The sequence below is a fragment of the Pyricularia oryzae genome, chromosome 1 (genome assembly GCF_000002495.2).
Source record: "Pyricularia oryzae 70-15 chromosome 1, whole genome shotgun sequence".
Classification (NCBI taxonomy): domain Eukaryota; kingdom Fungi; phylum Ascomycota; class Sordariomycetes; order Magnaporthales; family Pyriculariaceae; genus Pyricularia; species Pyricularia oryzae.
Window position 1 is genome coordinate 2,254,640 of NC_017844.1, and position 20,626 is coordinate 2,275,265.

A 20,626-nucleotide genomic window follows, 5' to 3' on the forward strand; every position below is an offset into this window, starting at 1 on the left:
ACTTCCAACAGAACAGGCGCCAAACAATAGATGCCTACCTACCTACCTAGTTAAGCTATGGGGCAACAATGAAATATATAGGGAAACGAGAAGGCCCAGAAGCCATAAGATCAAACAAAATCGACCGATTGCCTCGTTGCTGCGCCTGCCTGTTCCCGCCAACAGACTGAACTTGAATGGAATTTTGACTCTCGACTCGTTGCATGGCCTTCCCGTTTGAGAAGGCTCCATTGGCCCATTTTGTCTGACGTCATGGTCATTGGACAGCTTGATCCCTTCCCACCTCACCTCCACTCTGAGCGCACCACCCTCCCAATCTCAATCGAATTTCCTCGCCCTGCTTCGCCCTGACAATCGACGCATTTGCTGTCTACTGCTAAGATTTTTCCCACCTGTTCCCACCCGTTCCCACCCAACGGTCTATTCCGTGAAAAACAACTGGCCATATCCCAAGAGGCCGTCGCCAGCTTACCTTACCTGCGGCCTTGAAAACCCATCTATTGCCCTCGAAACAAAACAAGACAAAACTCAGACGCGACGACCTAAAAACAGGTTGGTAACGATCGCTCAGGCCTCCGGATCAATTGCATATGCACTTGTTCGAGAAAACTCAACTCGAATACCTGTCATACTGCTACTACCCCCCCAAAGTAATACATTGGTATCAGTGTTGAATCCGTCCCGCCAACACCAACGCCAGCGCCAGCATAAAACAACGTAGCACCGGCGCACCGTCCTAACAACGGAAAACCAGTCGACCCTTAAAAACCGTCCAGGCGTCTTTCGTCAGCCTACTAGAACTAGACCTGGTCCCCCAGCCCTTTGCTCAGGCCCGCGACACCCACCCACACGTCACTGTACTTGAGAACAGCGCTCGTATCGCGATTTTCCCACCTGTCGCCCGGGGTTCGCGCCGCCGTGCTACAGCCAGCCTACATCCCCGCCGAGGCCTTGGGCGGCTGGATCATGAGCTGTACTCGCCCTGGTTGCGCGTGGAGATGAGCGATTCCCAATGTCAGGCTGGCTGAAGAGTGGTATGGGTAGTTCTTCACCCTCAGAAGAACCTCGGTCTCCTGCCGCTTCTCCAGCGCAAGCTCTTGGTGGCAGAAACAAAAACACAGACAAGTCCAGCAAAGCGAGGATATCTACCCAGAAGCCGCAAACATTCTCCTCAAAGTCAAAGGCGACAAGCGACGCCGCGAATCAAAATGAGGCCGCGCCTCGCGCCGAGGGCTCAAGTCCCGCCATGGAACTTGCCGCCTACCGAGAACAGCTGAAGAAACAAATGAGTGCCATAAGTTCTCAGGAGCCGCCCAGAAATAGTCCGAAGAGGCCGTCTCCGATCGCCGAGGAGGAGAGCCCTCCCCCAGGAATCAAACCTTTTGATTCTGGCCCTGCGACAACCGCATCGACGAATTCCTCAACAGCCACAATCCGCGGCCTTGCCACACCAGGGGTAGCCGCAAGGACGCCCTCGTATCCGTTTCCCCGCATGACCTCCATGGCAGGCCTTCCATCCCACCTGCACCGGCCTTTCACGGCGCTGTCGCCGACTGGTACCCCCGAGGCCAACCCGGCCAGCTTTCAAGATGTTCCGAGCGCGCTCGATAAGATCCTTTCGAATCCATCCACGCCTGCCTCTACACTCACCTTCCAGCCACATGGTGCATCTGTGTCAAACGAGGAACCAACCGACTTCCCAACTCCCAACCTTTACGAACTTTCTCTGATGCTGTCGGCGGAACCTGGATTAGATGCATGGTGGCAGACTGTCGTCCAGATCCTGACCGAGGTTTACAAGGCAGAGCGAGTGACATTGGCGGTACCAGCCGATACGACGGATATCGAGAACGTGCCATGGGGCCAGAAAGCTACATACAATGCAAGAGGTGAGGACGACCTGAGCATGGCTTACATGGCACGTGGGAGTAGCGTAGTTCCTAGCGGCACGGATGTGAGGTCCGAGATCACCGCTCATCCCGATCTGCAAGGTCTGCTTTCCCCAACGACGCGTCCAGACCTCTCGAGCCGGCACTCTTTCACCTCCTTTGAAAGCCGTCAGAACCTTGTGTACGCCAAGGATACGGCCGCATCAAGTTCTCCCCGGCCAAGCCCCATGCCACGGAGCAAGAGCTCCTATCCCGTTACCGTTGCCGAAGTAGAGCTGGAGGCTCGGGAATCCCGTCCAGCACTCAGCCAGAAGGTCTTGGAAGAACATGACGCAATCGCGGATGATGTTGCCGACGTTCCAGGCTGGGGCTCGGCCCTAGCACCTCCGACACCGACCCAGGCCAGAGTTCTTCCAATGCTCCAGGCACTCGATTTCGAGGCCGACCCCCTCATAGATCATAATGGCATTCGAAGAGTCTTGGAAAGGGGCAAAGTCATCGCATTGACACGCAGCTATCCATACTTAGATCACCAGCAGCCGCCAGCACAAGCGGAGGAGACCAAGGGGAGAACGAGGAGTCGCTCACCAGATGGGCCCAAAAAGCAACCACAGCACAGAAGACCACGCCCAGAGTCCTTTTCAAAACTCTCGTCATTACTTGGGGGTGCGCAAATGTACCGGGGCTCAAAAGGAGGTTGGCGTGGTGATAAAAAGAGACAGGGTGGTGTAGGGTCACGGCTGGACGACGAAGACATGCCGCGACCTCCTACCCCTAAATATGAGGAGTATGAGCAAGCGCCTCCCTCACCTTGGTCTCAGTCGCCGGCCCCATCCCCAGCAATTCGTGCGGAGCCATCTGAGAATCCTTTCTTCACCGATGCGGTTGTAGACGAAGATTCTTTCAACCCTGCATCCGCCCCTCCCCCCGACTACACAGCGTTGAAACCGCCAGAGACAATTGGCGTAGATAACTCATGGACGGTCCTTCACATACCGTTGTCACATGTTCTACTTTCACGGCCGACTGCCACCTTCAAACTTGATACAAGCACGTTGGAGAGGAAGTCACACATACGCAGCAAGAGTGCTGCAGGTGGCGGCGATCCATCCACGCCTGTATCGGCGTCTCCCAGCTCGGGATACAAGGAAAAGCATTCTCCCATAGCAGTCCTGTCAATTCTCAGTCCCATAATCCCGTACCCATCCAACCTTAGACATTCGCTTGCCCACCTTGCACCCCATCTGGCAACCTCGTTCTCACTCTGTCGGCATTATACAAACCTTGAGGTCGAGCTTGCAGGCCTCCAGAAGCGCAACCCGGATTTTATTCGATACAGCAGCAGTCTTGGGACAGATGGTCGACTGATTGCTGATCCGGTTGGACTTGAGCTCACGTCCGGTGAGGTTTCTGAATCGCAGAGATCGCTGGGCGGCAGTATGACCAGCCCTAGTGACTATTCAGTTCCATCTCGCAGTGCCGCAGGATCCGCTGTTGGAACGCCCAGTTGGGACGTTGGTAACCTGGGCTTCGTGACCGAGAAGCGCCAAGTTGCTGCTAGCCCACTAGTAACTTCAGGAATCGGTGACAGCTACTTCAGTGCGAAGCCCACTTCCTCGACCGGACGAGGCCCTGGCACCCCAGGTGCAGTGAACCCCAAGGAGAGGAGAAATTCCCGGGAGAGCGCTGTTGGCGAGAAGCGATTCCTTAAAAGAAGCTCGGGTACAAAGGGGCAATGGGTCCAAGACTCTGCTATTGAAGATCAAGATCCGTCCGAGGAGTCGGCAGTCAAACGGGCCTCTGAGGACTTGCACTCGATTGCTTTGGATAAGAACGAGAAAGCGACAGACTCGGCAGATGGCCAGAGGAGAGGAAGCCGCACTGGCCACAAGCACACCCAGCTGCATTCATATGGTGCCGACTTCTCCCACACATTTCAGTCTCTACCACCCAGTTCAACAGTCGGTATGAAGAGCCAGCAACCGCCCTCACGGAGTGGCTCGGGCTCTGTGCCCCGCGAAATGCTCCCGCCATCGGACACCCTCAAAGGCCTCATTCTCGATTCACTACCTGCTCACGTTTTCGTCGCCCAACCTCCAGCGGGAGACATGCTATGGGTTAATAGCAGATACCTGGTCTATCGTGGTGTGACACCAGCCGAACTCGCGGCCGATCCATACGGTAGTCTGCATCCTGACGACAAGGAAGAGTACATCAAGGCGTGGACGTACTCCCTGCGAACAGGTGAGCCTTTCTCAAGAACGGTCCGTATCAAGAGGTTCGACAATGCGTATCGTTGGTTCCAGGCCAGGGCAATAGCGACTCGTGACAAGCGCAACACGGTCCAGCAATTTCTTGGATCTTACATGGACATCCACGATCAACATACAGCAGAGCTCAAGGCCGCTCGTCAAGAGGAGATCGAGGCGTCGGAAGCCAAACATAGACTTCTCGCCAACCTCATACCCCAGATCATCTTCACAGCGACAGAGGATGAAGGTATCACTTTCGCAAACGAGCAGTGGCTTTCGTATACTGGACAGAGTTTTGAAGACTCGCTCGGCCTTGGCTTCATGGACTATGTTCACCCGGATGACCTGGCAAAGTGTCGCATACCGACAGATTTCTCGTTGAGCGCAGTGAATACGCCCATGCCCTTTGAGTCGGCTACAGTGAAGACGCCGCTGCCAGGGACACCCGGGCTCGGCCGTTCAACTGGCACTGCAGCAGTTAACCGGCCCGTACCAAACCCAGGTAGCACCAAACTGCGTGAGATGCTTTCTAGACACAACAGTTCTAGTAGCTCCTCTAGTAGCGAGGCAACGTCGGCCGGAGATCTTCTGCGGTTGGCCAAGAAGGGTGTGATCAAGGCTGGCACGGACAGCAGCGGACGCATATCGTATACGACCGAGGTTCGCCTACGCTCCAAAACTGGAGAATATAGATGGCACCTGATCCGTTGTGTCGAGATAGGCGGGGTTAACTGGGGAAGTGGCGTAAGCTCTTACTTTGGTTCAGCAACCGATATTAATGACCACAAACTGTTGGAGACGAAGCTCAAAGAGGCCATGGAGTCCAAGGGAAGGTTCCTCAGTAACATGTCACACGAGATCCGCACACCTCTCATAGGAATCTCGGGGATGGTGAGCTTCTTGCAGGAGACAACCTTGACTGAGGAGCAAAGGGACTACACAAACACGATCCACACCAGCGCAAACAGCCTCATCATGATCATTAACGACATCCTCGACTTATCTAAGGTCGATGCTGGCATGATGAAGCTCAAGTATGAATGGTTTCACACGACATCCCTGATCGAGGCCGTGAACGAGCTGGTCTCGACCATGGCGATTGCCAAGGGCCTTGAGCTCAACTACATTGTTGAGCCAGAAGTGCCGGCCTGGGTTAAAGGAGACAAAGTCAGAATCCGCCAGGTGCTTCTCAATGTCATTGGCAATGCTATCAAGTTCACCTCGGAAGGTGAGGTATTCAGCCGATGTAGCGTTGCTACTGTCAAAGAAAACGAGATTGGTGAGGATGAGATCATGTTGGAGTTCTCCATTATTGATACCGGGCGAGGCTTTACCAAGGATGAGTCCGAGCTCATTTTCAAGCCGTTTAGCCAGATAGACGGGAGCAGCACCCGTCAACATGGAGGCAGCGGTCTGGGCCTCGTCATCTCGAGGCAACTGGTAGAGCTCCACGGCGGCCAGATGAACGGCACTGCGACCCCAGGCAAAGGCTCAACCTTCACTTTTACGGCAAAGTTTGGGTTGCCGACAGATAGCGATCGTCCGGAGTCGCTAAGACCATCATCGTCAGTTGAGCTTGTCTCGTCGTCGAGCATACCCGAAGGGTTGCAAGCAGCTCGGCTGTTCAAACACCCATCTCTACCCATGACAAACTCGCCTTCGGTGCTGAGCCCGGCGTCGACGGATCCTAGTGTTACATCCCCGGCGACCGGCTCGAGTGCAAGCTCGGATCCTTCAGTTCGGTCCAACAAAACGCACGACACAGCCAGAACTTCAATCTCATCCACCAACGCGGGTTTGGTGAACTTCAGTGAAGCTGCCAGGGCAAGTGGTCAAGACCTGTCACAGATGAAGCTTGAAATGCCCGACATGTCAACCGAGAACACGTCTTCAAATAACTCGAACTCGACGCTGACCCCTGATCTTGGCCCACCACGACAGCAGCGCGGTGATGGCCAGAGGCCCACCAAGTATTCAATTCTAGTCATCAGTCCCCAGACTCACAGCCGCGAAGCAACCACCAAGCACATCGAGATGACGCTACCCAAGGAGGTCCCGCGCAAAATCACCCCACTTGCAACTGTTACACAGGCGCAGCAACTGATCAGAGAGGCTGACGCTATCACCTTTACCCATGTTGTCGTTAACCTTCCGTCCACCGATGAACTGATCGGCCTGATGGGCGAGCTCATGAGGTCCAAGCTGCATTCGAAAGCGACTGTCCTTATACTATCGGATTCTGTCCAGCGCCAGGCCATAGTGAAGCAGGTTGCCGGAACCGAGTTCGAGTCGCTGATGTCGGATGACAAGGTGAACTATATTTACAAGCCAGTAAAGCCGTCTCGATTCGCCGTCATATTCGATCCGAGCCAGGAGAGGGACCTCAGCATAGACAGAAACCGGTCAACAGCCGAGCAGATCGTCGAGACGCAGAAGCAGAGCTATGCCGAGATAGAGAAGCGGATGGGCAATCGCGGGCTCAGAGTGCTCCTAGTGGAAGATAACCCAATCAACCAAAAGGTACTTATCAAGTATCTCAAGAAGGTCGGTGTGGCAGTGGAGGTGGCGCGGGATGGCGAAGAGTGCACAGAGATGGTCTTTGGTCACGGACCGGGTTACTTTGCACTAATCCTGGTAAGTGGTGTCCAGTGAACAAGTTGAGGTTGACTTCTTTCTTATGTTTTATTGGGTGACTGGAAGCTAATCAATTGGCTTGCTTGGTTGATAGTGCGATTTACACATGCCCAAGAAGGACGGGTACACAGCCTGCAGGGAAGTCCGCCAGTGGGAGCAGCAAACCCCTGACGGGCCCAAACTACCCATCATTGCCCTGTCAGCCAACGTGATGGCAGACGTCCAGGAAAGGTGCATACAGGCCGGCTTTGATGCCTATGTCACAAAGCCCGTAGACTTTGTGGACCTCAGCAACACGCTCGCCCGATTTTTCTGAATCCTCTAGGCGCCCGCCGGAACCTCAAATTGACAGTCAATCACATCACATCATTCAAACCCCGCCGGACCGACCAGTCAACCCTACCACATAAACTACCTAACCCTAACCTGCCTACCACCTACCTCACTCTCCCAATCGATTCTACCAAAAGCCTGTCACTTAGACTCACTTGCTCATACACACGCAGACACACACATACACAACTACATGGCATCATCAAACAGCCATAAGCACAAACATTGTTTGCACCGTTATAAGCTTCTTCTATTAATCCCAATTGTACATAAATAATATTACTGCATCGACATTTGGATAGAGAGCGGCGGTTACACGCGTCACGTTTTTTATGCATTCTTAGTCGTAAAAGCTTTGTCAAATATATCATGTCGAAATGAAATGCCTCTAGAACTGGTTCCGGGATTTTCTCGTATGTCGAACATGAGCAGTCAGTCTGGCGTGTCACGTTTGTCGCTTCATGGTTTGAATACTGACGTGATTTGATTTTTGTTCTCAAAATCTGTCAGAATTCTGAGCAGCTGTAATCGAGTTTCACATAATCCTAGTCTAAGAAAGCGTGACGACAGAGTCATCACGCAAAAGTTGAATTGACCTGGCAACAAAACAGTGGTTACTACAATTCACTTCTGATAATCAATATCTATGTTGATCAAATCCTCAGCCACGCGCTATCCTTCGCCTCTTTGTTGTGCCCGTGTTGGAAGCGATGGCGCCACTGGGAGTTTCACCCTCAGTCGCATCGGTACCTTCCCTTTCGGCACGATCCGTCTCAACGTCAGCATGGTCGGCCTTGGTGTCTCCGTTGGTATCATAATGGCCTTTGTCGTCCTCGTCATCAACAGGCGGAGGTGGAGGCGCCGCGCGCTGTTTCTCAGCCTCTCTAATATTTTCCAGTAGCTTCTCGACCTCGAGGTGCATGGCAATGGTGTCGTTGACAACTGCGTTCTCGTCTACCTTGTAGCCGAGCACACTAGATGCCGCACCACCCCCAGATGCGGCCGTGGTGCTTGCGTCTGCACCATCATCAGTCGGTTCCTCTAATTCCTCTAAAAACGATGGGCCCGGACCGCGGTTCGGATCTTGGTTGTACATGATGGCGTTGGAGAACATCTGGGTCAGCGCCTGATCCAGATGAGTGATATTGATGATACCCCGTGGTGGCACTAGGTCTTCGCTCTTGCGCAGCCAAACCATGCTCGTTCCAGGATCTCCGTTTGGCAGGTTAGCAACCGCTTGTTTCGCCGCCCGGTTGCCATGTGTGATAGCTGCCCTAATGGACTTCAAATCCATGGGGCCGCGGACAATGTTGTGGTAGCCTGGGGCATCGCGTTCGCGGATAGGGTGGGCAAACATGTTGGCATGCCGGTGACTGGTAATTTGTTCCAGGGCAGAAGCACTAATCTTGGGGAAGTCTCGTGTCCAGCGCACATGGTTCCGCGTCATGGTTTGCAAGGACTTGGAGGCTTGCACAGGAGCGCTGTTGTTAGACGTCCCAGCTCCAGCCGGAAGTGTGTCACTAGATTTCGCAGTAGGGGTGGGTACGGCCGTGTCTGCTCGATCGTCAGACGGCGATTCGGCCCTCTTTCGCTTCACACGCCGTGTTGGCTGACTGCTAGGAGTATCCGGCTGGCGTTTACTAGGAACACTCTCGTCGGCGGTCGTATCGCCGGTTTCCTCAAGCATCCTAGGCGTCTCTGCCTCCTTCTTAATGATGGCAGATTCTGCCTCTGGTTCTGGTTCTGGTTCTGGTTCTGGTTCTGGCTCTGACACTGGCACTTGCACTGGCTCTGGCAGTGGCTCTGGCACTCGCGCTGGCACTGGCTCTGGCACTCGCGCTGGCACTGGCTCTGGCACTCGCGCTGGCACTGGCTCTGCCGCGTCGACCTGCATCTTATCTTGTGGTTCCAGTCGAGGCGTCTCATGCGCACTGGCTGGTGGCGATTTGGGTGCTTCCTGCATTTTGCCTCGAGGCACTCTACCCCGTGCCTTGGGCGTCGAGACGTCTAGCTTTGGTACTGGCGAATTCTTGGCCTGGGTTTTTGATGGAGGTGACTCGGCAGCTGGCGCTGTAGGTTTGGAAGTCGATACCACCGGAGAAAGCTTTTGGTTCTGAGGCAGCGTTGCGGATGCCTGAACTGGACTGAGTGGCTCCATAGGCGGCAGTGACATTTTCGTAGCTTCCTCGGGCTTTGGTGTCGAAGGCGTAGAAACAGCAGATTTCCACCTCGTGGCACTACCGCGAGGTGCAAAATAGCCAAGATCATTTGAGACTGATGGTGTCTGCGGGAGAGTCGGTGTAGGTTTAAAACCAGGGGTCGGCGTGGTTTTGGGGGTAGATCGGAGATAGTTGAGAGTTTCATTAGACACAGAGGCTGATGGCTGCTGGTTTTTGGGTTGTGGTGATGGATATACTCCCGGTTGAGGAGTCGCAAAAGACGCAGATGCAGCAGAAATGGACGGCCTCGGTCCGGCTGGCACTGACGGTCGCGGCACCAGCTGTGGCCGGTGATTTGAGACTGCGGCTTGCTGAATACTGGCGGTGGGGTGACTCGGAGCCTGCTGTATAGGGATATTTTGGGTGGGATGTGGCTGCTGTGGCTTTAACTGTTGTGGCTGTTGTTGTATATTGGGTGAACGGCCAGGAGTCTGTTTTCCCTGACTAGTGAAAGGCTGAGGCGCAACGTATGAAGGTACTGGAGAGTTGCTGGTTGGTGGCTGTCGTCGTCCAAGCCCTTGCGGCCCGCCAGGTTGCGCCGGAGCCATTGCTTGAGGAGCGGCAGTAGGGACCTTGGGCTGTGATGACAGGGGCATCGTGGCCTGCCCAGGTTTCCTTTGCACAATTTGGGAAGCAGTTTCTTTGTGAATGGTCTTCCTTGTATCCGAGGCCGGCGTATGCGGCTGTGCTAGAGGAACATGCTGTGGTGGTACGAGCATTCCTTTCTGCTGCTGGACAGCTGAGCCTGGTTGAGGAGCTGCTCGGGCTGGCTGCTGACCTTTGGTACTGTTGGCAGAAGATGGAGTAGCCTGGTAAGGAGTTGGCGGTACGGGGGAGGGCTGCCCGTGACCAGGGCGAGTACGCGCCTGGCCTTGTGCCTGTATCTGTCCTTGAGATGGCTGATGCGCAAAAGCTTGGCCCTGATGCTGAGGTTGTTGCTGATGCTGAGGCTGGCCTGAATACTGAGGATATGCTTGCCCCTGGGGTTGTATGTACTGAGGCTGATGTTGTGGCTGGACCTGAGGCTGATGTTGTGACTGGATCTTAGCCTGAGCCTGAGCCTGAGCCTGAGCCTGAGCCTGAGCCTGAGCCTGAGCCTGAGCCTGAGCCTGAGCCTGAGCCTGAGCCTGAGCCTGAGCCTGAGCCTGAGCCTGAGCCTGAGCCTGAGCCTGAGCCTGAGCCTGAGCCTGAGCCTGAGCCTGAGCCTGAGCCTGAGCCTGAGCCTGAGCCTGAGCCTGAGCCTGAGCCTGAGCCTGAGCCTGAGCCTGAGCCTGAGCCTGAGCCTGAGCCTGAGCCTGAGCCTGAGCCTGAGCCTGAGCCTGAGCCTGAGCCTGAGCCTGAGCCTGAGCCTGAGCCTGAGCCTGAGCCTGAGCCTGAGCCTGAGCCTGAGCCTGAGCCTGAGCCTGAGCCTGAGCCTGAGCCTGAGCCTGAGCCTGAGCCTGAGCCTGAGCCTGAGCCTGAGCCTGAGCCTGAGCCTGAGCCTGAGCCTGAGCCTGAGCCTGAGCCTGAGCCTGAGCCTGAGCCTGAGCCTGAGCCTGAGCCTGAGCCTGAGCCTGAGCCTGAGCCTGAACAAGCGCTTGCGGAGTCCATACTTGTTGTTGGACGGGATTGGCTGGCTGCATGTGCTGATGCTGTATAGGCGGTCTTTGAAGAGGGGTCGAAGGCTGCTGAGGTTGATAAGGAGGCTCCCACTTGAGTGGTGTGCCCGGTGTTGGATTTGGTGTGGCCTGGCGCGGTGGTGGTTGTGATACCTTGGGTTTGCCGATAGCCTCGGGTCGCTGCAGCACGCCAGGCTGTTGCTGCGCCACTATCGGCCGGGATGGAGGCGCAGAGACTGCCTGCGGATGCTGAAGAACTGGTGACGCCGCTGCTCCATTCGGTGGCCGTGGTGGCGGATTGTGACCTCTGCCAGCCGTCAACGCGGCTTGTCCGAACTGGCTCGGAGGTGCCACTCCCGCTCTAGGGTTGTTTTGTAGAGAAACATGATTCTGGGCGGGCACCGGCTGCGGCGCAATTGGCTGACTGTTAGCAGCAGGGGATGGCCGCGGGGGTTGAGGTTTCGCATTATGCGCCGTCACGGGTGTCACGTGGAGGGACGGCTGCGAAGTGTGCACAGCGGGAGGTTGTGCTGTAGCTGCCGTCGTTGATACAAGGGCAGCAGCTGGTGATGGAACACGCGGCGGGGTAGATACCTGATGGCCTGGGATGGTTGGAGGAGTCGAGGTCGCAAGTCGAGTGGGAACTGCCGAAGGTAGAGTGACTGGGCCGGGTCGAGGGGACTGCGCCTGTGTTGGCGTGAACTTTGGCGGCGCTGCAGGAGACGGTTGTCGCGACAGCGGAGTAGCCGGCTCGGAGTCCGCAACCGCACTTGACGGTGCCGGCACGGGGGTTGGTGTCCTCGACTTCGTCACCGATTCCAGTTGGTGTAGTGTCTGCTTCGGGTTTGACAAAGGTAATGCGCTAGCTTGCGGCACTCCATTAGGCACCTGACCAGTATCCTTCCTCACCTGCGGTGCAGGCGTGGTTCTTGGTGTAGGTGAAGGAACCGCAGGCTGTGATTGCGGTGCAGCATCGCCTGCGCCGTTCTTGGTTGTCGGCGCAGCCTCCTTCTCGGCCTTTGCGATTTCGGCCGAGATCTGCTCGAACCGCTGCTCATCCTCGAGAATCGAAGTAATCCGGTGGGCTCTCCATTCCTTGTACAGTCTCTGCAGCACATTGGGCACCTTGGGGAGGTGTTCGGCAGCCTCCTGGAGGTTGCGTGGGGTCGGTGCATGTAGCTTTCGCCTCTTGTTGGGGGACAGGCTGCCGTCGCTGACCTTGTCCGATGTGTCGACGTTGAGCTTCAGTTCGTCGCGCAAGAGATGCAAGAAGAGCTCCTGCAGGGAGGCGGGGCTCAGGCGGGTGACATCGTAGGTGGCATCGTCCTTGATGAACTCGTAGTTGATGAGGTCGGCCGAGATGTCGTCAAATACGGCTGCAGAGACGCCGCGGGCGTACAGGGCCTTGAACAACAGAAATGACTCGAGAGGCGTGTATGCCGCGATGTTGGACATACCCCAGAATCCACCTCGCCGCACTTCGACGGGACCACCGCGTCTCGGAAGAAGATGGATCGGCGCCAGCTTCTGTGATGTTTCTGGGAGCTGCAGATGGTAAAGAGATGAAGGTCAGTTTTGAGTGGATTTTTTTAGGGATCGGGTTATTTTGCCCGCAATGGCCGATAACGCGACCGCAGGCGAGAGAGGGAGAGAGGGAGACAGAGCGAGAAAAAAAAAAAAAAAAAAAAAAAAAAAAAAAAAAAAAAAAAAGCTCGGTCGGCAATTGTTCAATTGACCATCGCGAAATTCACAAAGTCACAAATCACGATTTTAAAGGACCAAAAACGCGCAAAGCGACGCCAAATACTTACCTGATGCGAGAATTTCGCGTCACCTATCCCCTCAAAAATAAACCGATTAATGTCATGGGGAACGCATTCAGATCTGTAGATTCGAGGCCTGTTTGATGGTTGGCAATGTTTTGTCAAGTTTTTGCTTGCTAAGTCTGATCGCGAGTCACGTGGAGTATTCTGCTGGCGGGCCAATTTGTCGCGTCGAAGTGGTTGTCGCTGAACCGACAAGCTAATTAATGTCAAACTTTTTTTTTCTTTTTTGTCCGGGTCTTTTGGTCGCAAACTTGGTTAAGAGCAAAACAGCTGCACCATGTTGGTAGGTATCAGCTGACGTCGGGTTGTTGGGACTTGGAAATTCATGACGACGTGGAAGGTATGATAAGATAAGACTTCCGGTTGTGACTGCCACGCTAGCATGCTGTATTAGGTCGGGGTACGTACCCGATAGCAATTTTGGGGTCAACTATCTCCTGCATGGTGACTGCCTACCTAGGTACCTATACATAAGGGACCTACCTAAGACCTAATTTTGCAGCGTCTACGTAAACTATTCAATATTCAAAGAATCTTATCAACCTCGCTAAGGTAGGTAGGTTGTTTTAATCACATCACTTGAGAGATCCCACACCTTTGCTGGCACTGCACTTGGCAGCCATATTTCAAGACCCTGCAGTGTTGCAACATCCTACGACGCTCATTTGCCAGCATACAGAGTATAAATGTAGCATCACCCAACATGGGAGTAATCGGATTTTGCGCTATTAGCTCCCAGTGGCGCGTCGCAGCGCGAAATAGACTCTAGATATGTCTTGACTAACATTTACTTGCTCTGTTTGAGGTCCTATTTCTAGCCAAGGTTTAGCCCAACGTCCCACCAACTGTCCTTAGCAGACGGACGATTGCTATTTATGTTGCCTAAAGTGAATAAAAAGTGCCAGATAGTCAAGGTAGGTGGCCAGCAAGCAAGCCGATATATTACTACTTGTCAAGTCGCTGCCAAACCCTGAATTGAGTTGATGACATCTGAGGGTCCAGTAAAACATGTCCAAGCCAAATCCCAAAATCCCAATCAACCAACCCAAGCGTCCTTCTCCACGGACTTTGGGAATCTCCAGATTTCCCAGGGGTGCACGTCAGCCCGCTCCATCCGTTCGGCCCGCTCTATACTAGCCAAGAGTGGGCTCGTAATTTAAGTTTTGACAAGTCGCCGTTTATTCTGTCTCGAGTCCCATTTTGTTGGTTGACGACTACCGGTGCACACTTAGGTGGTACATAGTACACATGCTAGCCTTATATGTCGCATGCCCATCATGCATTCATTCCATGTGAACAATATATGAGATTGGAATTTTAATGAATCTTTTTTTTTTTTTAGCCAGAGGCCGAACAAACAACCTTGACTTGATGGGTTCGGCTCTCGAAACCCATACAGATTGGATGGGATTGCTCAACAAGCGAGAAATTGATCGGCCGCAGCTAAACTAGTCTAAAAATCTGCAGCGCAGCCGCCTGCGCGGTCAGAATGAAATGACTCGGTATGCATACTACTACTACATACTATACACTAGAATGTAGCCATCTACGGTACTGAGCTACTTCTTGTTCGTCACCGAACCGACCGATTCCCAATGCAGACTCCGAGATCGAACAGCTAGGCCGATTGAATGTACGTTGCTAATATTCAGCCTCGATGGCGAATCTCGAAATGTCTCCATCCATCCTTTTCGATCTTGGCTTGCCGTCACGTGTGGTCGTAATCCGCCTTGCTTCGTTCGTCACATAGCACCAATCTATCACGCGAAAGCGGGGGAAGAAGGGTGGGTGGGTGGTGGATGGTTCTTGTCTGGAAAACTGAACTATCATTGATCTCCTGAGATGAACCAGTGACATGCGCCGAACCGCTGTTGGGGGTCGGGTGCTATGGCAATTGCCTCTACAGCACATGTAGAAGAGATATATTATTAGACAGGACCGACGGGTCACGGGTGGATGATTGGGGAAAGGAGATTCTTGGCGGGGCGTGGCTGATGGGTAACATGGGTTTGGGAAAATTATCATCGTCTTCGCACAAAGTGTTTTTTTTTCTTTTTTTCTTTCTGTTTTTCCCTCTTCATTTTTTATCTTGGAGCAGCCCGTCAGCTTTGTTGGTTTGATTTTCATTACCGGGTCGAACGAAGGCTGTGGAATGAATGAATGCTTTAAAGCGGTTAACGCAGCGTTGCGTTCATTGCTACCCGATCTCCAACAGTGGATACCGACGTTTTCGCAGCTTACCTGCAATTGTATGCCTTTGCATGAACCGCCCATTTACCGGCACAGTACATACAGCCTCAACCCCACTATTACAATTTCTGTCATCAAAAATAAGGACATTCCGCAGATTTGATGTACTTCGTAGTTTTGGCTCTGGTCCCTTGTGGGTCCGTTTCAGACCCACCCAACTCAGGGAGGATCCAGCCGGATTGCCGTACTGCTCAGAAGATTCAAGAAGTCTGCTGTTAGTCAGTCATTATCGTAGGTAACCTAGGTGGTTAAGGTAGGGTAAGTATGTGAACTTCTATCAGTAGGAAACAATCTCAAGGACAAAAACTCCGGTGACAGGTATACCAAGCGAGTAAAACAGCCGAAATAGGAGTTTTGACGTGCATGCCTACCTGCCTGCCTACCTAGGTAAGGTACGTACCTAGGTATGTAAGCAAGTATGGTACCTAGGTTAACCTCTACCAACTTTGACACTCGAAACTGACCTGCTCCAGCTGCAGTTGGAAGATGATATGTTCCATGTCAGCTGCAATGCGAAGTGGCTGCTGTTCCTTCTGTTCCAGCTGCTGCACCTTTGCACTGCCCTGTCCTATTCTATCCTGTGCTGTTTTTCTACAAGTGCCCATGTCCATCAAGGTGGGCATGGAAAATCAAAATCAAAATCATGAGTTGAATCAAATCAATCACCAACCCTTGTCATTGCCCCTGACATCACACCCACACCCACTTACACACCCCTCAAATTCTCCATTCCACTTCCACTCGAACCCCCCTTAAACCGAGGCGTGCATGCCTACCCCCCCACTCCAATTCCGTAGTCCTCCTCCCCTATTATTCGTCCCTTGGTAATGCTGTCTGTATGTACCTACCTTAGGTATTTTGTAGGCACCACCTAGCTAATTACCTAGGTACCTATGTAAGCTTGTGCATGGCTACTTTTTCTCCTTTAAACAGTTTCCCCAATCTTCCTTTTTTTTTCCTGGAGATTATATTTGATCTTCCTTTCTTTCTCCTCCGTCTCACCTTTCAGCTTTTTTGGCATTGATCCTGCTACCTGCCTTGTTGCCTTGACACACGCGCGCCCGCACACACGCTTGTCCTTCTTTCTCTTCTCTCAACCCTTCAGAAGTTCGGACTGTAACAAAGCTTGCATCGCGCCGCCCGGTTTCTCCTGCCCCCTCCTCGCCTAAACTTGAAGGCTTGCGATCCAGAGAAACACAACCGCCTTGACACAGAGAAAAAGATAAAAGAAAGCAAAAAAATACGAATAACCCAAGCCCAACGCCCCCGCCTTCTTGCGTACATCATCATTTCCATTGGGCCATTTTTTTTTTTGCCTTTTTTCTTCAGCTCTTGCAGGGTGCAATTTTAACCGTCGACTTAAAAGAGTTTGCTAGAGCAGAAACTCACCCAAGAGGATTTTCTCTGAAAAAAAAGAAGAAAAAGAGAGCGCAAAGCAGACAGCAGTAGTAGCTATAGCACAGCAACCTTTCACACTTGCAACAATGGCATCCATCACCAACAACCCACAAGCAGCCGATAACAGCTCAACGGTCCTCAGCGACGAGGAGCTCGACCGTGACTGGAAGCCCAATGGCCGCCGCCCGCACTCGTGAGTTTGGCCCTAGTATATTCCTCCGCGCTGGTTAAAGAAGCAACAGGGCGGGATTTTTAATTAGTCTAGGCGGGGGGTTGCATATCTCCGCCATGCCATTACTGCTGAGGCATGCGAGGGAGGAAGAGAGCATTGCAGCGCTGACAGTTGAGGCAACAACCAACTATAGCACCATCGCCCGATCCTTCTCCGCCGAACTGATGGACATCTTCCGCATCGAGAACAGCCTGGCTGATTTGGATTCACAAGTCGACAAGCGGTAAGTTTCTCCCGCTACCCCTTGTAGTTTCTGCACCCCCATTGCACGCCGCGACACACCGCAAATTCGGCGGCTCCTTCGACTCCCACATAGCATCATACTCCATCAAAACATTGGGGTTTCGGGGAAATTACCAGGGCTGACGTATAGCTCCCTCGACTTTTTTCCCCCTCCTGCAGAAAACAAGAACTAAGCAGCCGAACAACCGAGCTCGAATCCCTCGAGCAGCGCATAAAGGAGATGGAGGCCCGCCTCCGCCAGCGCGGCAGCCCGCCCAACAGCACCGGCCCCGCCGCCAACAGCGCCAGCCCGAGGCATGTGCGTTCCCCCATCAGCGGTGTGTTTGACGAGTCTGCTCAGAGCAGCAGCGACGGCAGCAACAAGCACCAGGACGACGAGGCCAGGCGTCATGAGTCGAGGGCGGCTGGGGAAAAGTACGCCGGATCCAGGCCCGGCACCGCCCGCGCATCGAGGCAGGCTGTGCCCGGCGCCCTCCCACCCACCCCAACCGAGTCAGAGGGTCAGTAAGAACGTGGTCCTTGAATGATTAATTTTCCCTACTCGTCCTCGCCCTCGCCTGTCACCCCCCCTCCCTTCACTGCGGGCTTCCTTTTCCATCTACGGCCTCTGTATTGCAATGCAAGCTGACATGGTTTATTGTACTGCCCGCCAAACAGACGGTGACCGGGAGAGGGATCACGTTTAATTAAAAGATGAGCCATTTTTTTCTGGCCAAATCTTTATACAAAACTTTTTTTTTCCCCGAGTTTCAAACTATACAACAGCATAGAGCTACTCCCCCACGAACGATGTTACGACGAAAGCAGAGATGGCAAGACTTTCAACCGGCAGATCAGACTGGAGCATAACAGAGCAATTGCCTGTCTGGGACGCATAGACTCTATTTTTCCCATTTTCCCACTTGTATCTCAGTGCGAAACACACAACCCAGCATAGCCTCTGCACCGACCCTTCAATCTTTGGTCAGTGGTGGGCCCACCCCTGGTTGACAACAGGGCGGAGTGGTGAATTTGCTTGTTTGTCTCGAATCAAAAATTCCTTGGTTCCTCTGCGCGGGAAGAGAGATGCTTAGAAAGTATCACTCTTACGAAATTCGTTTAAACACCACACACATGGATTTTCTAGAGGCTTGGTTCTCCATTTTTGGTTCTGGTCCAGCCCCATATTTATTCTCAACACAGATCAGTCAGGCATGGTTGAGAGAGAGGCGAGTTGGGCTGCCTTGGGATTGCAGGCAGCGAAGGACTTTTTTGGATACCATTGTTTTGGACGGTTGGAGCGTCGACTCTAGACCGGAGTTGGGTTGAGGGAAGAGAGACTGACGGCGTTATTGGTGTTACTGCTTATCAGATCGGGCTTCTTTTTTGGCGTCCCTCTAATTTCGGGGCCTGGTTTTTTTTTACCGTTTTAACTCTATTTACATTGCATTGTAATTATACCACACACATCGTCTTGGGAACATTGCTTGCGATAGATCACAATCGTGTTGCTGTGGGCATGGGGCTATAGCATGCCAGCTACTCGTTTACGTTTATTCTTTTGCTCGGAACTGGAATTCGAATATATTTCGGGCCGTTCTCTGAGGTTGGTTTTCGATTGAACCAATTGGCTGACCGATCAACATAGGATGGCTCTTTTATTTTTCAGTATGAAACCAACCATTCGATCTTGTCATCTCGGGTACCCCGGTGAGAAGTCTTGCACGGCCGAAAGAAATTGGATATGATTTAGGGTCCTCGACAAGTTACAACCAAAGCTCCATTGGCAAGCCCATAGCTGAATGGGCGTTATTATTAAGAAAAGAAATACAGAGAGAAAGAAAGCAAGGAATCTAGTGCGCTTTCACCCTGGTCCTGCGACAGTCGTCCAATCTGAACATAACTCGGCGCTAAGCCCTCACCTTCTTGTTCGCAAACCCAACCGTCTTGTTTTGCACGTCAAAAACTGCGTAGACGGCCTTGAGGAAGACGTCGCCAAGGATGCCAAATCCATACGTCTCGGCCGACCACGGTTGGATGCCCCCATAGCAGAGCTTCTCAGTGACATTGGTGTACGCGATGTAGTGGCCCGGGACAGTGCCATTCAGGCCCGCGATTTGGAAGTCCCAACTCGGCAGGTTTTTGGTCTCGTTGCAGGGGAATGTGTAAGAATCGTACCACTCGTTATACTCGGCCCCCGGCACCTGATCGTAGTACATCTTGGTTAGGTCCATGGGCAAAAGCATCAGCGTGGTGCCCGTGTCGGCAATAAAGGACCAGGTTGACTGCAACAATATGTTGGTGCCACCCACGTGGACACTGTTGATGTCAAACTGCCAAAACTTGGATGTCTTGTTCATCCTGGCCCAGTGAATCTCGCCCTCGTAATCACTCTTGGGTACATGGCCAAATCGGAATCGACCAGTGTCCTGGTATCGAAGGTCAGCAGCGAAGACGAACTCGTCAAGCACTGGCTCGAGCTTCTCAAGCAGAGTCGGTTGGCTAGGCATGACAGTGCTGGGGTGATTAGGACAGAGGCCAGCAAGACCAGACATGTTGACGTCCGTGACCATGGCCACCGATGCCATCAAGGCCGTCTGAATCGTCATGTTCTTGATTTCAACGTCGCCGATGGAGAGAGTGTCTTTCCATACATCACCACTTGCATAGGTGCCATCGCCTGCCAGCCGGTCAGTGTCTGGTAGTGGAAACAGTGACCAGCCAAAAATTGATAATATATGTTCAGGGCTTAAAGAAATGGTTTTTTCCCACCATATTCGATCCACCAAGATGTGTTGGGCACGTGCGTTGATGTTTTGGAGACTTCCGGGGCATAGAACTTCTGGTCTCCCTTGTGACCCTCTCCGGTCGTTGATGCATACATCCAGCTATTTTGAGCGCAAAAAGTCAGCAATCCTTCACAGTCCAGTAGCAACGCCTTGCAAGATGACGTACGTATCCGATGACCCTGTGTCGAGGTTCATCCATACCATCTGCGCAGGCTCGCCGACCATGATGGGACTTAAATACTCGATGTCGAGCTCTTGTGGCCAAGAAGGGACCTCACCCGCTATATCCGTTCGCATGGTCAGCAACATTTACATGTGGAAAAGGAAAACATCCGCATAACATATAGGTAAACACCCTGTGGACTTACTTGCGTTGCCCGCATTGATATTAACCTTTTTTATCGCAGCCATGGTCTTGGACAGGCCTTTTGGAATCGGGGCATGGTACTTGGCGTGAGCGAAGGCATACTCGACAGGGCCATTACGTCTGGCGTTACGGTTATGGACTTGATCAATGTGAAAGCGGCCCCCCAAACCAGAGGGGCTTGGGGCACCACAGGCAGAGATTGCCCATATGGTCAACAGTAGCACATGCTCCAACATTTCTGCAGATTGCTTGGTGTCTTTGGGGCTGCAAAGAAATGCGTTATAAGGATCCTGTGGAGACTCTGAGGTGCTTGTCGGAGCTTGGTTGTTCTATGTGAGGATTCGGGTCCAAGAGGGACAAAAGGAGCGGCCGCTGGTGACGGATGGATGAAACCACACGATTTGAGAGATTAAAAGTAAGAAAGAGATGAGCTACGACGGATCGGAACTTTTAAAGAAAATACTCTGACCAATGTGGCCAAATGACGCGTGTTTGTGTACCAAGACACCGAGTCCTGCCGTGCCTGGTTCCGGCATTTCTGTTTGTACTAGACAGAGTTATGTCCCTTCCTGGTAGCCTGGGCCGAGATCAAGTCCTCATGTTACATGTGCGCATGT

The 20,626-nt window shown here is 52.9% G+C and overlaps 6 protein-coding genes across 6 annotated transcripts; 2 read left to right on the plus strand and 4 right to left on the minus strand.

The window, feature by feature from the left end:
• Window positions 1-394: 394 nt before the first annotated feature.
• On the plus strand, window positions 395-7,550 carry MGG_11882 (sensor protein zRas). Its single transcript, XM_003709300.1, has 2 exons — window positions 395-6,775; window positions 6,870-7,550. Exons 1-2 carry the CDS (start codon window positions 1,013-1,015, stop codon window positions 7,089-7,091), a joined length of 5,985 nt encoding a protein of 1,994 aa, XP_003709348.1. The 5' UTR covers window positions 395-1,012; the 3' UTR covers window positions 7,092-7,550.
• Window positions 7,551-7,769: 219 nt separating this feature from the next.
• MGG_16145 (uncharacterized protein) lies at window positions 7,770-9,034 on the minus strand (the record flags this gene model as incomplete). Its single annotated transcript, XM_003709301.1, has 2 exons — window positions 7,770-8,717; window positions 8,750-9,034. 2 exons carry the CDS (start codon window positions 9,032-9,034, stop codon window positions 7,770-7,772), a joined length of 1,233 nt encoding a protein of 410 aa, XP_003709349.1.
• Window positions 9,035-9,115: 81 nt separating this feature from the next.
• Window positions 9,116-9,472, minus strand: MGG_16146 (uncharacterized protein; the record flags this gene model as incomplete). The annotated part of the gene is made up of 1 exon (XM_003709302.1): window positions 9,116-9,472. One exon carries the CDS (start codon window positions 9,470-9,472, stop codon window positions 9,116-9,118), a length of 357 nt encoding a protein of 118 aa, XP_003709350.1.
• A 1,919-nt stretch (window positions 9,473-11,391) lies between these two features.
• On the minus strand, window positions 11,392-13,194 carry MGG_16147 (uncharacterized protein; the record flags this gene model as incomplete). Its single annotated transcript, XM_003709303.1, has 4 exons — window positions 11,392-11,787; window positions 11,835-12,470; window positions 12,737-12,809; window positions 13,160-13,194. 4 exons carry the CDS (start codon window positions 13,192-13,194, stop codon window positions 11,392-11,394), a joined length of 1,140 nt encoding a protein of 379 aa, XP_003709351.1.
• Window positions 13,195-15,823: 2,629 nt separating this feature from the next.
• On the plus strand, window positions 15,824-18,463 carry MGG_06646 (uncharacterized protein). Its single transcript, XM_003709304.1, has 4 exons — window positions 15,824-16,592; window positions 16,765-16,854; window positions 17,034-17,374; window positions 17,532-18,463. Exons 1-4 carry the CDS (start codon window positions 16,486-16,488, stop codon window positions 17,558-17,560), a joined length of 567 nt encoding a protein of 188 aa, XP_003709352.1. The 5' UTR covers window positions 15,824-16,485; the 3' UTR covers window positions 17,561-18,463.
• Window positions 18,464-18,763: 300 nt separating this feature from the next.
• Window positions 18,764-20,245, minus strand: MGG_06647 (uncharacterized protein; the record flags this gene model as incomplete). Its single annotated transcript, XM_003709305.1, has 4 exons — window positions 18,764-19,533; window positions 19,626-19,741; window positions 19,809-19,923; window positions 20,011-20,245. The coding sequence occupies 4 exons, from the start codon at window positions 20,243-20,245 to the stop codon at window positions 18,764-18,766; spliced, it is 1,236 nt and encodes a 411-aa protein (XP_003709353.1).
• Between the last annotated feature and the right edge of the window lie 381 nt (window positions 20,246-20,626).

What these genes read in the sequence shown, in the direction of transcription:
- MGG_06646 (XM_003709304.1), top strand. Translation starts at nt 16,486, where the DNA reads ATGGCATCCATCACCAACAACCCACAAGCAGCCGATAACAGCTCAACG. An exon ending in GATTCACAAGTCGACAAGCG is followed by an intron (nt 16,855 to 17,033) that starts GTAAGTTTCTCC and finishes CCCCTCCTGCAG; the next exon opens with AAAACAAGAACTAAGCAGCC. An exon ending in CACCCCAACCGAGTCAGAGG is followed by an intron (nt 17,375 to 17,531) that starts GTCAGTAAGAAC and finishes CCCGCCAAACAG; the next exon opens with ACGGTGACCGGGAGAGGGAT.
- MGG_11882 (XM_003709300.1), top strand. Translation starts at nt 1,013, where the DNA reads ATGTCAGGCTGGCTGAAGAGTGGTATGGGTAGTTCTTCACCCTCAGAA. An exon ending in GTTACTTTGCACTAATCCTG is followed by an intron (nt 6,776 to 6,869) that starts GTAAGTGGTGTC and finishes CTTGGTTGATAG; the next exon opens with TGCGATTTACACATGCCCAA.